Below are 15,979 nucleotides of genomic sequence, written 5' to 3'. Positions count from 1 at the left end.
ATAAAACATTTATGTCATAACAGGATGGCACTGTGAATATGGATAAAATGACGGAAGCTCAGAAAACGGCGTACCTTGAAGCTCACGTGGCTGTCCAACAGCATATGGCTCAGGCTGCTGCTGCAGCACGACGCGAACAACAACAGCAGCAGCAGCAGCAGCAACAACAACAGCAGCAACAGCAACAACAACAGCAGCAGCAACAACAACAGCAGCAGCAACAACAACAACAGCAGCAACAACAACAACAGCAGCAGCAGCAGCAACAGCAGCAGCAACAACAACAACAACAGCAGCAACAACAACAGCATCAACAACAACAACAGCAACATCAACAACAGCAAACTAATAATGCTAATAATCAAACAAGACATCATCAGGAATTGCAGGTACTAACAAAAATAGATATTTTTTAATAAAAGCAGATTCAAGTCGACTTAAAATTAAATGCAAAGTGATGTATCGGAGAACCGGTATTTCTATTTCTATGTCCTTTATCTGTTTCATGGGAGCATCAACACAGATAAGTCGTAAACTCGTTTGTCCATCTCGGTGGATAAAACTATATTGCATTTTTTCAGAATACATATCACGTTTTCGCATATTTAGCTTTTGTTAAGAAATAAGGATAACAATAGACAGCGTATTTGATTTCCGCAGCAACAAGCCCAAACCAACAACGCTCACCCAGGCCATCCGTCCCCTCCCACCGTTAGTTCGACTCAACATCATTACGCCACTATCAATTCACCGATCAAGGTTCCACAAGTTAGCTCCAGTACTGGCGGACCTGACAGTACTTTTACCGTACCTGATGATGTCGGTATGGGCTTCGAAGGAGGTGTTCGGGTACTGCAGAGCTTGGGTAATTGGTAAGTAATATAAACTGTACATTGGTGACTTTCATTTTTATTATTTACTAGCTGACCCGGCAGACTTCGTAGTGCCTCAATCGATAAACAAAAGACCTAAACTTTTGTATAAAATAAACATAAAACAAACAAAAGGAATCCGTCCGACGGGGGACACATCAAAGTAAAAACAAAATTGTTATTTTTATTTCATTCCGGCCATTTTCATATTTATTGAACTTTTAAACCTTCTCTGGACTTCCACAAATAATTCAAGACCGAAATGAGCCAAATCGGTCCAGCCGTTCTCGAGTTTTAGCGAGACAACGAACAGCCATTCATTTTTATAATATAACTAGTCAGGTCATAAGTATTGTCACACAGTAAAAACTTTTCTTTTAGAATGCTGGCCACAAAAGAGTTTTTTTGAATTCGAATTTCGAATTATTCATGAAAATAAAAATGTATACTTTTAGAATTTTACTCATTTTTAAATATGGAGTGGATGCTTAAAGAAGACCGTGTTGCAGTTATTGCGTTGCATCGTTGCGATTACGCGCCAATTCAAATTTTTAACATATTGAAAAATTTGAATATAACCAAAAGATTCGTTTATCGTACCATCAAACGATACAATGAAGACTCTAGTGTAGAAGACAGGTCAAGAAGTGGTCGCCCTCGGTCTGTTAGGACTCCAGCAGTGATAAAAGCTGTAAAGGCGCGAATTCAAAGAAATCCCAAACGTAAGCAGAAACTGTTGCCCCTTCAGATGGGGTTAAGCAGAACCACGGTGAAAAGGGTGTTAAATGAAGACTTAGGGCTTCGGGCATATCGAAGAAAAACAGGACATCGTTTGAATGCTCGTCTAATGGACCTGAGACTGAAGAGATGCCGCGCTTTGTTGAAGCGGTACGCGGGAAAAAAATATCGGGAAATTCTTTTTTCGAATGAAAAAATTTTTACCGTAGAAGAGAGCTACAACAAACAAAATGATAAGGTGTACGCACACAGTAGTGAAGAAGCGAGCAACCGTATTCCGCGTGTCCAACGAGGTCATTTTCCATCCTCGCTCATGGTATGGTTGGGAGTTTTTTATTGGGGCTTAACAGAGGTACATTTGTGTGAGAAAGGTGTAAAAACGAATGCAGTTGTGTATCAAAATACAGTCCTGACGAACCTTGTGGAACCTGTTTCTCATACCATGTTCAATAACAGGCACTGGGTATTCCAACAAGATTCGGCGCCAGCTCATAGAGCGAAGAGCACACAAGACTGGCTGGCGGCGCGTGAAATCGACTTCATCCGACACGAAGACTGGCCCTCCTCCAGTCCAGGTTTGAATCCGTTAGATTACAAGATATGGCAACACTTGGAGGAAAAGGCGTGCTCAAAGCCTCATCCCAATTTGGAGTCACTCAAGACATCCTTGATTAAGGCAGCCGCCGATATTGACATGGACCTCGTTCGTGCTGCGATAGACGACTGGCCGCGCAGATTGAAGGCCTGTATTCAAAATCACGGAGGTCATTTTGAATAAACTTTAGTGTCATAAGAATCTATGTTTGTTAAGTTCATTTTGGTATATGAATGGTTACATAATGAATAAACTTGTTTCAATTATTTTACATTAAACATGTGACAGAATTTATGACCTGACTAGGTATAGAGATTGTCTTTGGAGAATCAACGTAGAGAAGGAAGAGGTCAACCGAAGAAGACATGGATGGAGTGTGTGTATGACGATATGAGAGAGAGAGAGGACTGAGTGTCGAGATGACGGCTGATAGAGGAGTATTTGTAAAGGAAAACTCGCTGTGCCGACCCTACCTAGTGGAATAAGATGGAGACAAAGAATTGCGATGTATTGCGATTATAGACAGAACAATCTCGATTTAAAGATATAAATAAAAAAGCCTTTATATTTCTTGCAAAAAGTAATAGTAGTAGGTTTATGGAAAAATATTATAACTATTTTTTTTGTTTTTTTTTTTCCAAAATCCCTCCACGTTGAACGGGTGAGGCCTCCTCTGAGGCTCCTCCTCCAAGTAAAAGCTATATTAGATGTAATTAGATTTTTTATAAATATATATTTCAAACTTTATTGAATACAAATTATTATAATGACTAAAGATAAATATTCGACAACTTTTGAAGCCGCTTTTCTTTGAAAAAAATCCTAAGCTTGCAGTCAAGGACAGACTAGTCGAAACAGTCAGATGAGATCTCAAGAAACAGGCATAAATTCATACAATTATTTTTATGCTTTCGCACAACGATTTGAACTTCGGTTCGAATCAGATTCAGTTCAAATTTTTAAATTTACATCCCACTTTATGCTTGCGATGTGCAGTAACGTAGCTCATTTTTGTCAATAACAGTATCACTTTCTATTGTTTAAGATCTTTTACAATCGGTCTAGTATTATAGATTTACCGATTATTACATATGTATGTACTTCTTACGGAAACGAGTAGTAACTTTCCTCGGCCTGACTCATTTTTGTGAGTCTTTTCAAAACGACAAGAATTCATAAAGTTTCGCACTCTTTCAGGTCACCAGAAGTAACAAATAATATTCCGAGACCTAATTTAATACCATTCACGGAACCGTATGCAGAAGGAGGCTCTATGCACCCCGGTACTAGGCTAAAGGTTTTACAAGGGACGACCGTTAGAAAACATCCCGCTATTAAAGCGACTAGTTCTACTACTGAAGGTATATCAGATCACAATTTCCTTATACTCATAATTGCGTATAGCGTGTGGCTTTATTAAAATACTAGCGGCCCGCTCCGGCTGCGCCCGAGCGCATATTTAACAAAAATTTCAATGATATTTGACAATGTTTTATTAAAAAAAAAAAAACACTTATTACGGCATAACTATAATAGTTAGACGTATGCTGTCCCAACACTTTTTGTAAAAAATAATGTGTTCTTCAATGTCGTAGTACATTATTTTATTCTATCAGCAATAGTTTTCGCAGGGCACGCGATCTAAAGATTATTTTAGGTAATTGTTTTACACCTTGGGTATCATTAATTAGGGAGTTGTAGTAAGAATCCCTAATATTTTTCAAAAAAGATTATATCCTATGTCACTCGGGAATAGTGTAGCTTCCAAACAGCGAAAGAATTTTTCAAATCGGTTCAGTAGTTTCGGAGCTTATTCAATACAAGCAAATCTTTCTTCTTTATTAATATTAGTATAGATAAATATATTACAAGATTTTTTTAAATGTAATCTTAAAATCATGACGCTATTTTATAAATTAGAGTAAAATACAACAACTCATATTATATTGATCATCTGTCATTCATGAATGATGTTTAATACTCCTAATTACTTCAGGAACGAAAGCTTTTGAATGCACCGTTTGCGGTAAAGGCTTGGCACGCAAAGACAAGCTCACAATTCATATGAGGATACACACGGGTGAGTAGAATACAAAACAAATGTATCGAAAACAAAAATTTTTACTTTACTTTTTACTGGTGGTAGGACCTCTTGTGAGTCCGCACGGGTAGGTACACACCACCCCGTCTATTTCTACCGTAAAGCAGCAATGCGTTTCGGTTTGAAGGGTGGGGCAGTCTTTATAACTATACTTGAGACCTTAGAACTTATATCTCAAAGTGGGTGGCGCGTTTACGTTGTAGATGTCTATGGGCTCTAGTAACCACTTAACACCGGGTGGGCTGTGAGCTCGTCCACCCACTTAAGCAATAAAATAAATAAATAAAAATTATGTTTTAGGAGAGAAGCCTTACGTTTGTGAAGTTTGTAACAAGGCTTTCGCACGTCGAGATAAACTAGTGCTACATATGAATAAGTTAAAACATATAACACCTTCTAATATTGCTCCTTTGGGGAAAAGAACCATTACGATACCACGTAAGTTTTTCTTTAAAAATATTGTATTATTTCGTACTTGCAATAATATGTAATCTACTGTTTAGAAATTATAATGAAATGAAATGACAGTTCTAGATTGTAGTTAGATATTAATAATTGGTCAGCGAATGTTCGATTTGAAAACAGGAATATTTTTCTGTTCATAACATCAGAAATCAATAGAACCGAGGATTCTCAACCAGAGTACTTTGCAGCATTGAAGTTAGACGATGTTAAGCCTCAACTACCGAAGCAGGAAGATACGAAGCCAAGCCAGGCAGAGATTGCGGCGGTGGCTCAACAACAGCAGCAACAGCAGCATTCCCATCAGCAGCCGATACAGGTGTGCCAGGTACCTGGACACAACTTTACGGTAAATCCCAATGAGAATACAACGCATGGTTCGTAGAGTCACCTTTCATCTGTTATTAAAAAAAAACACTTTAACTAATTATTTCATTACATCTTTCATATTTCATTACTATTTTAAAGTTTTTGTGTATTTTATAACTGACATAATGCGTTGTTTGACTCTTGCGTTCTGCCACCTGTTATATCCGCTTTTGTCTACTTAGCCGATCAATTATCATCTATTTCATGTTAGACTGCATCTGTTGAAATTATTTATCACTAAACAAAAGATGACCATTACTTTTCGCACATACGGAGCTATAACATCACATAAGCAAATTATGTAATTTTTCAGGAGAAGCGTTGGAATATTCAATATCTTAATACAATAATATAATTCTTCTCGACTAAAGAAATAAAATGATAATATTTAAACTGCAACTTTAATAAACATTATTAAAAGCAATCATCTCACTAATAACTATCAAAAAATGGATATTCTCAAACTCAGTTCAGTTTTAACAAGAATCGCATAAGTGACATTATAGCTCTGTATGTGCGTTTTGGTTTTCCGATTAAACTAATATATGTCTCACAAATTTCAATCCTAAACCTAAATTGTACACGTAAACTTGCTGATTTATTGTTACTAGTGGTCGCCCGGTAGTCGAAATTCGACTATAATTAATTCAAATTATTAGTTTGTACACAATTATGATTATATTTTCAAAGACTATTATACTTCTATAATCACAAATTTCGCCAAAACTACACTAAATAAAAATATTAATAAAAACAAACAATATTTAATCTATTCTCAATTTGACCACAGACGTCAAGAACAAAAGTTTGACAATAAATAAATAGTATGCATCGTGTGTGCGTCAAATACATGGTAGTGTGTGTAACGTTTATTTTATTGATTTAATGTATTTTTTAGGCATAATTTAAAAAATACATTAACATTCTACACTCCTTCTCTATATTTTTTATAAATGTGAGAAATTTCATACTCCTCCGTTCGCGCAATTTTCGTAAAAAGGGGTACAAAGTTTTTCCTTCACGTATTAATATATAGATGAGAGTATTCACGAAACGAAAACCCTGTTTGTTACAAAAATATCCATCCAAATTAGATGTTATTCGCAAATATTCTAGAACACCAATTTGGTGCACACGAGTGCCACAACGGCGGCAGTGGCGGCCGCCACAGCTGGAATGGTGGTCTCGTGGTCCTGTGAGCTTTGCGGCAGACTGTTCGCAACCAGAGACGAATGGAGTGCACACGCAAAGTCCCATTTGCCTGATACTAAGTTATTGCAAGACAAGATGCAACAGGCAACGCAACATCAGGTACGTTTTTTTTATTAGCCGTGATCAGAAAACACAACTTGAATGCAATTTCAGACGAATTATAAATTGGATCTACACAACGGCTGACCTATACTCTTCAAAATGGAACACATTATTTTCGGCAGATTTTTTTTTTTGCCTTTGTAGGCAGACGAGCATACGGCCCACGTGATGGTAAGTGGTTACCGTCACCCATGGACGACAGCAATGCCAGGGGCAGAGCTAAGCCGGTGCCTACCACCTAAATAAGGATAATAGTGGTACCGATCGATAATATCTAGTCTGACGTCCCTTGCTATGAATAAAAAAACGAATAGTTAAACCAAATTGCATTTTTTATGATTGTAACAAAGTGAAGCTTAGTGATTGATTGACATGACAAATAGAAATAGAAAATAACTACAAGAACCATACAGTACGTAAGACCTCAGTTGAGATTGCTTTTGCTACAAATATTGAATATTATTCTTGAAAATACGTTTTTTAACCTCCAAAAAAGGAGGAGGTTCTCAGTTCAACTGTATGTTTTTTTTATGTTTGTAACCTCATAACTTTTGACTGGGTGAATCAATTTTGATGATTCTTTTTTTTATTAGAAAGCTGACGCTTCCCGTGTGGTCCTATTTCAATTTAGTCCAGTTCTGATAGTGGTATCCATGAGGTAACCATATAATTATAAGTCTTAAATTTGCATTAAGTACGTGCACGACAAATAGATGAATAAATAGGTAACTCCATTACTCAATATCACGCCAACCGATTTCGATGATTATTGTTTTTATTGTATATGAATTTGTTTTGGATTTTTTTTTTCTATTTGAAATCGGTTTTTCTTAAAGCTTGTCTATTTACAATTATTTTCATAATGTTACAGCAACAAGAAAAGGTTCATTTATCGAACCAAGAGAAACTTCAGCTTCTACACCATCACAATCAGAACCAGCAGATACTAAATAGCCACGGCATCGCGACAGCGACCGTCTCCACCGCGACCGTCGTCAACGAGACTGGGGGAGGCGGAGGAGGGGGAACTTACTTCACTCACGGACACACACACTACGCTCCAGAACGAACACAACACACACACGCACACCATTTATGTCTCATGTGCAGACAAGAGTTCGCCGGTAAAGCTGAGTTCATGTTCCACGTACGGGGCCATTTTGAAGGTAAAGTGAGTGACATAGCCGCGGCTGATGCTTTAGCGAGATCCCTGGTCGACAACTCAGGACTGTGTACCTGAGCCGCGCCGGCGCCCAATAGCGCATTTCAATCGGATGCCTGCGTTAAGGGCGTGTTTCAAGAGGAATCTGTAATCTTAAAATTTTAACACAAACTACTGCCAAAAAATGTTTAATACGAGATAGGAATTCGATTTTAAAGGATCTGGTATGAATTTCGAGCTCATCATCTCAGCCTGTCTACTGTCCACTGCTGAACATAGGCCTCTCCAACTGATATCCAGTGCGGCCGGTCCGTTGCCACCTGCAGCCAACGTGACCAAGCAATTTTCGAATTTCGAGCTGTTTTATAGTAATTGTAACTTGTCTGAGAATAAAACGAACAATTAAAAATGCACCGTAAAGCTATCGTTTTACGTTTTATTGTTGATTAAATGCCACAACAAAATTGAATTATCTTTCATATATTCTTGGTTGGAAAAGTGTACTTGTGGATTAAAATGAGGTCATTAACTTTCATACAACATGTCACGTATTATCATTTTATTTGAATACATACAACACAATTTAAAATTGTAAACCATATTAATTTCAATGTAATACGTACAAACAATAGACAAGAATGTCTTGACCTGAATTTATGAATTAGTTTTGATAACGCTTTCGTATTTATCAACTAATTAATAGTGTTAGACGCGCAGACGAGTACACAGTCCACCTAATGTTAAGAGATTGCGGGAGCCAATAGATATTACAAAGCGAATGGAGCTACCGGGAAGCAGGATAAATTTCAGAAGGAGAAGATAATCGATAACAATATTACTAGAGATGAACCGGGCAGTCAGTGTAGGATCCCCTGCAAATGTAACAGTGATATAAAATTTCGATACTCCTTTTCTAAATTATATTTTATAAAAAAAAAGTAATACAATATTTTAGTAGTTCAGTAATGCATAATTAATTATTACTGCTCAGCTAACAAATGAGAACAAAAAATACATCGAAATATTAAGTGCCACATAATTGCCAATTTACTATTAAAACGTTTTCATTGAATTGACTTCAAAATTTTACATTTAAGGTTTTTTTAATAAAAAAAAATTGCTTCACATCACATATGACCCCATATAATTTATTGATAAATCAAGATTTTTATGTCGAATTATAATTGTTTTTTTTCTTGATTCAATAACAAGCTATCTTCTTTAAATGTCGCGTAATAATATTTATAACAATAATTTTTTATTTATTTTTTTGCTAGGAATTAAATTAAGCTTATTTTTATTACGATCGATTAATCTTCTAATGTATTCCATTATTGTTAAGACACGCCATAAATATGAACTTAACTTGTGACGTATTGTAAAATTTATGTATCTCACATTCTAGGATAGTTTAATTAATATTAAAGTTACACAGAATCCAAAGGTAGCCGCTTTATATTAGAATTAAAGTGTACAATTATTTTCTACAATACAATAGATAGATAGAAATAGTTTCTAGTCAAAAGGATGAGTGAATCTAGTCTTTTGTAAAATAAACACGTTTTGTATTTAGTATAAATTTGAAGTTTAGCACGTAATTATGTCTCTAAATAGTTAATCATTTTAATTAGTTTTATAGGTACATAAAATGTACAGACGTATATAAAATAAGATTAAAAACCGTAATTATTTTTTTTGATCTCGTGTTTTCGATTTAAATCTGCGAATCGTAAAATTGTTTTAAAGCATGCAGTGTCCCATAGTCGTGCCAGCTGATGATAAGTTTTTCAATTTGACATTTGACGGATGTTATTATTTATTTAAGGCAATACCTTACTGATGGTAGGACTTCTTGTGAGTCCGCACGGGTAGGTACCACCAACCCGCCTATTTCTGCTGTGAAGCAGTAATGCGTTTCGGTTTGAAGGGTGGGGCAGCCGTTGTAACCATACTTGAGACCTTAGAACTTATATCTCAAGGTGGGTGGTGCATTTATGTTATAGATGTCTATGGGCTCCAGTAACCACTTAACACCAGGTGGGCTGTGAGCTCGTCCACCCATCTAAGCAATAAAAAAAAAGCTGTTTATTTATACAAAGTCTTAATAGTAACGCTATGAAATAAACTATATATTAAAACTCTTTAATTATGTTTGAAATTTGTTTTTGAAGATTATTGCTACTTCTAACATAATTTACTTATTTATTTATAATATGCGTTTACGTTTCCTTAAATTGAATATTAGTCCTATAAAATGGAAAAATAAAAAAATAACATCTTTCAAATATCAACGAAAGGTGTGTTGAGTTTTAGTAATTTTATGTGCTGTAATACCATATTATTATATTATATTAATTACATGCTTGTCATTCATAACCTCGAAGCGACTCGTTACATCACAAAATTGTTCTTTAAAGTAATAAAATCTCATAAATCCTCATGAATACATTAGTATTTACATTTCCGGAAAAAAGTAAGAGATGAATTAATTAAAGAATAATTCTTTTGATCGCACGTTATATATAGTTTGCTTAAAAATATGCAGACCTCACATGGTGAAATGTAATTTTCAATTGCTTAAGCTGTGATTTATTTAAAATAGAACAAATAATTCATTAAGCTTAGAATAAATGCACTTATATTTTACAATCTGCCATATTCTAATTTAAAAACACGTTATGCACAAGTATATGTTATAATAGCACTATTTTTATTTGGATAGAAGTAGATTCAAAGAATGGAATGGAAATGATTGTAGTTTGTCTTTACGATGCAACTTTAAAAAAAAATCTTAATTATTCTTATCAAATGAAGTTTTATCTATATTCAAGTTCTACTAGTAATAGGTGTAGCTGAACAAAAACAAAGAAAACATTTGTTAGAAATATCATGAACGAATACTAATGTCGACGCTAAAACTTCATTATTACTCCAATTTATTATCAGCAGCCTTCACTCGATCACTGCTGGACATAGGGTACTAATACGGGCCCCTAGATAGGTAATGGCTTACGCCATTTATTTAATATTAAATAATGTATCCCTGTTAACAAAACAAAAATAATTCGAGTTTGGTAAAATATAGAACTTGGTTTCACTATTGTTAGTATTACCTTGATCTTGATAAATACATTCAGTAACCCGCTCGCTCTATTTGGGTAATAATTGATAAAGGAAAAAAAACTTGCTGAAAAGATGCTGAAAAAATTAAAACTGATTTAAAGTATTATTGAAGCATCGTAAAACAAACTTTGATGTTTAGTTGTAAGGACTTATATTTTATTCACATTCAGCTCATTCAGAAAAGTACATATTATTGTGAAACAAAATGTTGTCACGAACGCAATCTTTGCGTAAAATTTTCAAACAGAAATTAAGATATAGCGTAGATTGAGAGGGCTCACCTGAAACTAGATAAGCGGCTTCCAGAACCCATAGACAACACAACGTAATTGACTCGGCACTGCCCTTTTGAGGTATGGATGTAGAAGCCTCGATTGCATAAGGTTAAACTATCTTACATACGTTTGTAATCAAAGAGTATAATCACATCTTAGCAGAAATGAAATGGTGGTCCTAATATGTGGGAATTCACAATAGATTTTAGTTACGACCGTTGTATAAGCAAAAATATATAATATTACTACGGATATGACTAGCATTAGATAATTACTGAATGTGATTAAAATATAAAACGAATTTGCCCCAAGCGGGCAGATCAGAGCACGATGGAAGTTACAAATTTGTGTAGGACTAGGTATGTTTAAGATTTGCGATGCGCAATCGTAGTAGGTGGGACTTTAATGCAATATTTATGTACATAATTTAGAGTAATGTTAATTATTTTATTACCTTTTATCGACATTTCCCGTAAAACATTCACGTTAGAAATAGAAAGCGTGAACGTAAATAAATTCTAACAAAGATTATAATACTTGTAGATAAGTTCAAGGAAGCATTATAGTATGATTAACTAGTTTTATGAGTTGGCTTTTTCCAGTAATTAGTACTAAGATAGTAGTTGTTACATTAAAATTGTTCACATATTTGTCTTGATGTAATCATTTTTATGCAATGTTTGTTTCTTGATAAACATAAATTCTACGTATTATCTTTGAATACTACAAAATATTTTAAAGTGATGTGTCATTTTGACGATCACATTATTTTAACAATAATCATGTTGTATAAATTGATAAAGAAAATGTAGAATAACGTCAAGAATACCGCTCCATTTTATTTTTACTTATGATTATAAATTTATAGTTTTTCTTATTGGATTACATCTCTGATAACGTGTATGCAAAAAATGTTATCCTTATCGGTGGTATAATTAAGACGTGAAAGAGTCACATTCGCATTAATTTTTATTTTTCTTTGTCTTTTTTCACTAGACGGGTAAATAAGCTCATGACCCCTACTAGTAACAGTAGTGAGGTTTGGTGTATCGTTTTTTAAAAAAAAACTACCAGACAAATTCCGTAATAGAGATAAAGCTTCTTAAAGTTTATTTGTTGCATTTCACACATACCATGACATCATGCGCATTTAGCGCTATATGCGTCCGATGTTTGTATATATAAACAAGTACATATATACTAAACATAGATAAATAACACGAATATACCTCTTCTGCGGAACGAAACCCCGTTTTGATATTGGCAGCACGGCCCTGATTAAAAATTTGATAATACTATAAACTTTATATAATTAAATAAATAAAATAATAAAATACTGGTGGTAGGAGCTCTTGTGAGTTCGCGCGGGTAGGTACCACCACCCTACCTATTTCTGCCGTGAAGCAGTAATGCGTTTCAGTTTGAAGGGTGGGGCAGCCGTTGTAACTATACTTGAAACCTTAGAACTCATATCTCAAGGTGGGTGGCGCATTTACGTCGTAGATGTCTATCTATGGGCTCCAGTAACCACTTAACACCAGGTGGGCTGTGAGCTCGTCCACCCATCTAAACAATAAAAAAAAGAAAATTGAAATAAACGTGAACGAAATAAAGAAATACGAATAATACGATAAGACACAAAAACCGGCACAATGTACTCCGAAATAATATTAGGTATTAGAATTAACCTAATTAAGAAACTACATTTATTTATTTAATCAAACATTGATACTTGTCATATTAGTTTTCAGTTTTCGGTAGGCAGCGGCTTGTCTCTGTCCCTGGCATTGCTGAAGTCCATGGGCGACGGTAACCACTCACCATCAGGTGGGCCGTATGCCTACAAGCGCAATAAAAAAAATTAGTTAGTTCAAACTTTCTGATATCAGTTACTAGGGATGAGGCGTATTTTAGGCCCGCACGATGCTTGCTACCGTCGTAAGGCAGTCCAGCTTAAAGAGTAGGAAGGTCGTTATAAAAATTGAGACTTAAACCTCATGTCTCAAGGCACACAAATTGCGATATCAGTGGACTCCGGCAATCACCGGGAAAATAGAGCGTTAGTTCGATCACCTATATAAGCAGGAAAAAAAAAGTAATGGCAATCTAAGCCGTCTGACGAATGCCCGTCGTACTATTTATAACCATATGATGTTGCGTGGAAAGAACCAACACCAATAAATAATGACGATAGCAATTTTTTGTGTTATCGTTTTAGGCATCAATCAACACCAGTCTTCGTTTTCAAGGATGATTTTTATATAACCATTCATGTAATGTATCAGACATTGTGAAATACATTTCAGTAGATCCTGTGCCAGTTAAAAAGGCTTCTAAGTGAAACTTAGCGTAAAATTTATATTATTAAAAATCTATTTAATCGTTTATGCATACAGTTAATATTATAGTATTTTGATATATTTCAGTAGACACGACTATGCAACCCTCAAAAATATACAGTCTAACGCAGTGATTCTCAGCCACTGTTCCGCGGCACTTTTGTGTGCCGCCAAATTTCAAAAGTGTGCCGCCGAATTTTGCGAATATATAATAGTATTATTAATATTATTAAATTATATCATTTTAAAAGAAAAATATTTTAAACATGAAAATATATTTAAATCCACAAAAAAAAAATTATAGTATATTTTAGTTTATTTCGTATATTAAATTTTTTTGATAAACTATTTATGCAGTGTGTTGTAGTAAGTAAATAATTTTTATCTTCTTTTTTTGTGTGCCGCCAAATTTTGAAATCGTTAAATATGTGCCGCAACAAAAAAAGGTTGAGAATCACTGGTCTAACGCATAAGATTTGAGTACATTAAAATCTTTCTCACTAATAATTATAATTTGCGTTGTATCTCAACATAATCACATGTCACGAAATAATGATAATCAGTTTTTCGATGTATCGTTTTAATTTAGTTGAAAATTTAGATAAACGTCCGTATCTTAGTTCGTTGTTTGGTTTTTAATAAAATTCGTACTCGCGAAATTAAAACCTCTTAACCTCTATCTTTTAGCTTAATTACCTCAATTAAAATAGACTAGAGATAAAACGTTTCTTCTGTTTATTTATTTGAAGGTATTTAACGTATATATTTTAATCTTAAGGAAAGCTGTCGGTTATTGATATTTTATAAATTAACATGACCTCGGTGACCAGTTGGCACGTGTCTCGTGAGCTTGTCTACCGGTCTAAAACAAATCAACTATAAAACAGAATAAACAACTATAAAAATAGACAAGAATTTTACAAAACTAAATGTTTTAGCGAGAGAGAGTAAGAATAATACCTAAGAATATAAAAATGTAAATATAAATGTGGAATCCACAAAATATGTAGATATAACTTTAATTAGTAAATATTTTTAAAAAGAATGTAAATATAAATTGGCTTTCGAAATGATCTCAGAATCTAGTCTTTAACTTGTAAGACATGAAGCGTTCTCAGAAAACGGTTCAATATATAAGTACAGTAAGCTAGTACTATATTAGTTTGATAGTTTAATAATTTATATTTAACATTTGCTATAGCATGAAATACTCTGTCAATGTGTATAACTTATTCAGAGAAATGGTCTACCGCATCGCCAATTGTTTAATTTTACGATCCATTTACGCATCTCGTAAAGTCTGTATCATCATTGCTTACAAAGAATCTGATTATTGTAATAATATAATTAATACAAATATACATAATATATATAATGATAATCAGATACTTTGTTATAATATATAATGTAATAAATTGTATAAGATATAGAGGACTAAATCAAAACGAAGTCAATATCAAATTTAATTAACAAAGAAAGCGTATTAATAAAGTATTTGTATTTTCATATTGCTTGCCTCATTCAAGACGCCGATAAAGATGCCTTATATTGATAGACAATCTTAATACTGCCTGAAGGAATTAATAAGAGAAACACTACGATAGAGATGCAGTTTTACGATACTAGGTTAGGATAGGTTTATACAATATTAATTTTAAGGAACGGTTTGTTTATAATTCGTATAATCGATTGCAATATATTTAAGTCGGGTTTAATGACTTCAAAATATATATCACAAAATATAAGAAATGAACACGGTAAGATTAAATAATTAGTGGGCCTCCATCAATGTAGTTGTTGCCCCGCTGACTGCGTCGAAAATCACGAATAACCAGTCTTATTGTTTACGAGCTGATTGATATACGAAGGTGCCGGCTAACCAGGAAACGTAACCACCACAAATGCTCAATTGTGCGTAATTGGTAATGTGGCGACTACATTGTCATGACGGAAACAGCCCGTAATGGCTTTTTTTTTCGATTTAGTTATTAACACCTAATGAAATGAATGTTTGTTTAATTTGGTTTGAGTATTTGATAGTTGTGTTGTTAAACTATGATTAGGGCATATTGCCTGCTGAAATTTTATTTTAAATAATAAACTTAAGAATAGTGTTTGTTAATAAAATGATAACATTAGAACGTTTCGTTACAAATTATAGAATTACATTTTACGTTAAACAATTTCATTTTAAATGCTTATATTAATTCGTCTTTCTTGCGTAAGTAAAATTCCATTAATTAAATGTATAGATTTAGCCGTAAGTAAACAATATGTATCAACACTATCTAACAATTTGTGCTCTAAAAAATGTTTTGTTGAATGATGCCTATGAGTTGTTTTTAAGCTGAAATAGTGTTGCTACAATGTCAGAATAAGAATAGAAATTAACAGATATTAGTCATTTCGTATTTATGATTTAAAAAATAAATAACCGTGATCAATTTTTCATTTTTAAGTGAAAATATCAATAAACATACGCACACACTACTTTTTTCTTCTTCGAATTATTAATTAAGATTGGTACATGAAGGAGCAATAATGCCACGTTGCATATCGTAAATAAAAGAGACAGTAAAGAATGTGTAGTGTAGAGCTTAGTAATAAAATATTTAATATACAATCACAA

General features: G+C 33.9%; 1 protein-coding gene across 7 annotated transcripts in view; it reads left to right on the top strand.

Annotated features, from left to right (window-relative positions):
- Window positions 1-15,979, top strand: part of LOC114243139 (uncharacterized) — a 24,566-nt gene extending 8,587 nt beyond the window's left edge. For 3 of the 7 annotated variants that reach the window (XM_089731835.1, XM_089731834.1, XM_089731840.1), the window contains 8 exons: window positions 24-389; window positions 661-872; window positions 3,403-3,566; window positions 4,202-4,285; window positions 4,607-4,744; window positions 4,918-5,117; window positions 6,254-6,448; window positions 7,323-15,979. In XM_089731835.1, coding sequence (XP_089587961.1) covers window positions 24-389; window positions 661-872; window positions 3,403-3,566; window positions 4,202-4,285; window positions 4,607-4,744; window positions 4,918-5,117; window positions 6,254-6,448; window positions 7,323-7,691 — 1,728 coding nt within the window. In that variant the 3' untranslated portion in view covers window positions 7,692-15,979. The remainder of the gene's footprint in view (window positions 1-23; window positions 390-660; window positions 873-3,402; window positions 3,567-4,201; window positions 4,286-4,606; window positions 4,745-4,917; window positions 5,118-6,253; window positions 6,449-7,322) is intronic. The other 4 variants (XM_089731839.1, XM_089731838.1, XM_089731837.1 and 1 more) reach the window with 4 other exon arrangements.

Source organism: Bombyx mandarina, chromosome 12 (assembly GCF_030267445.1).
Source record: "Bombyx mandarina strain Sakado chromosome 12, ASM3026744v2".
Taxonomy (NCBI): domain Eukaryota; kingdom Metazoa; phylum Arthropoda; class Insecta; order Lepidoptera; family Bombycidae; genus Bombyx; species Bombyx mandarina.
This window is presented reverse-complemented; position numbering and strand designations above follow the sequence as displayed.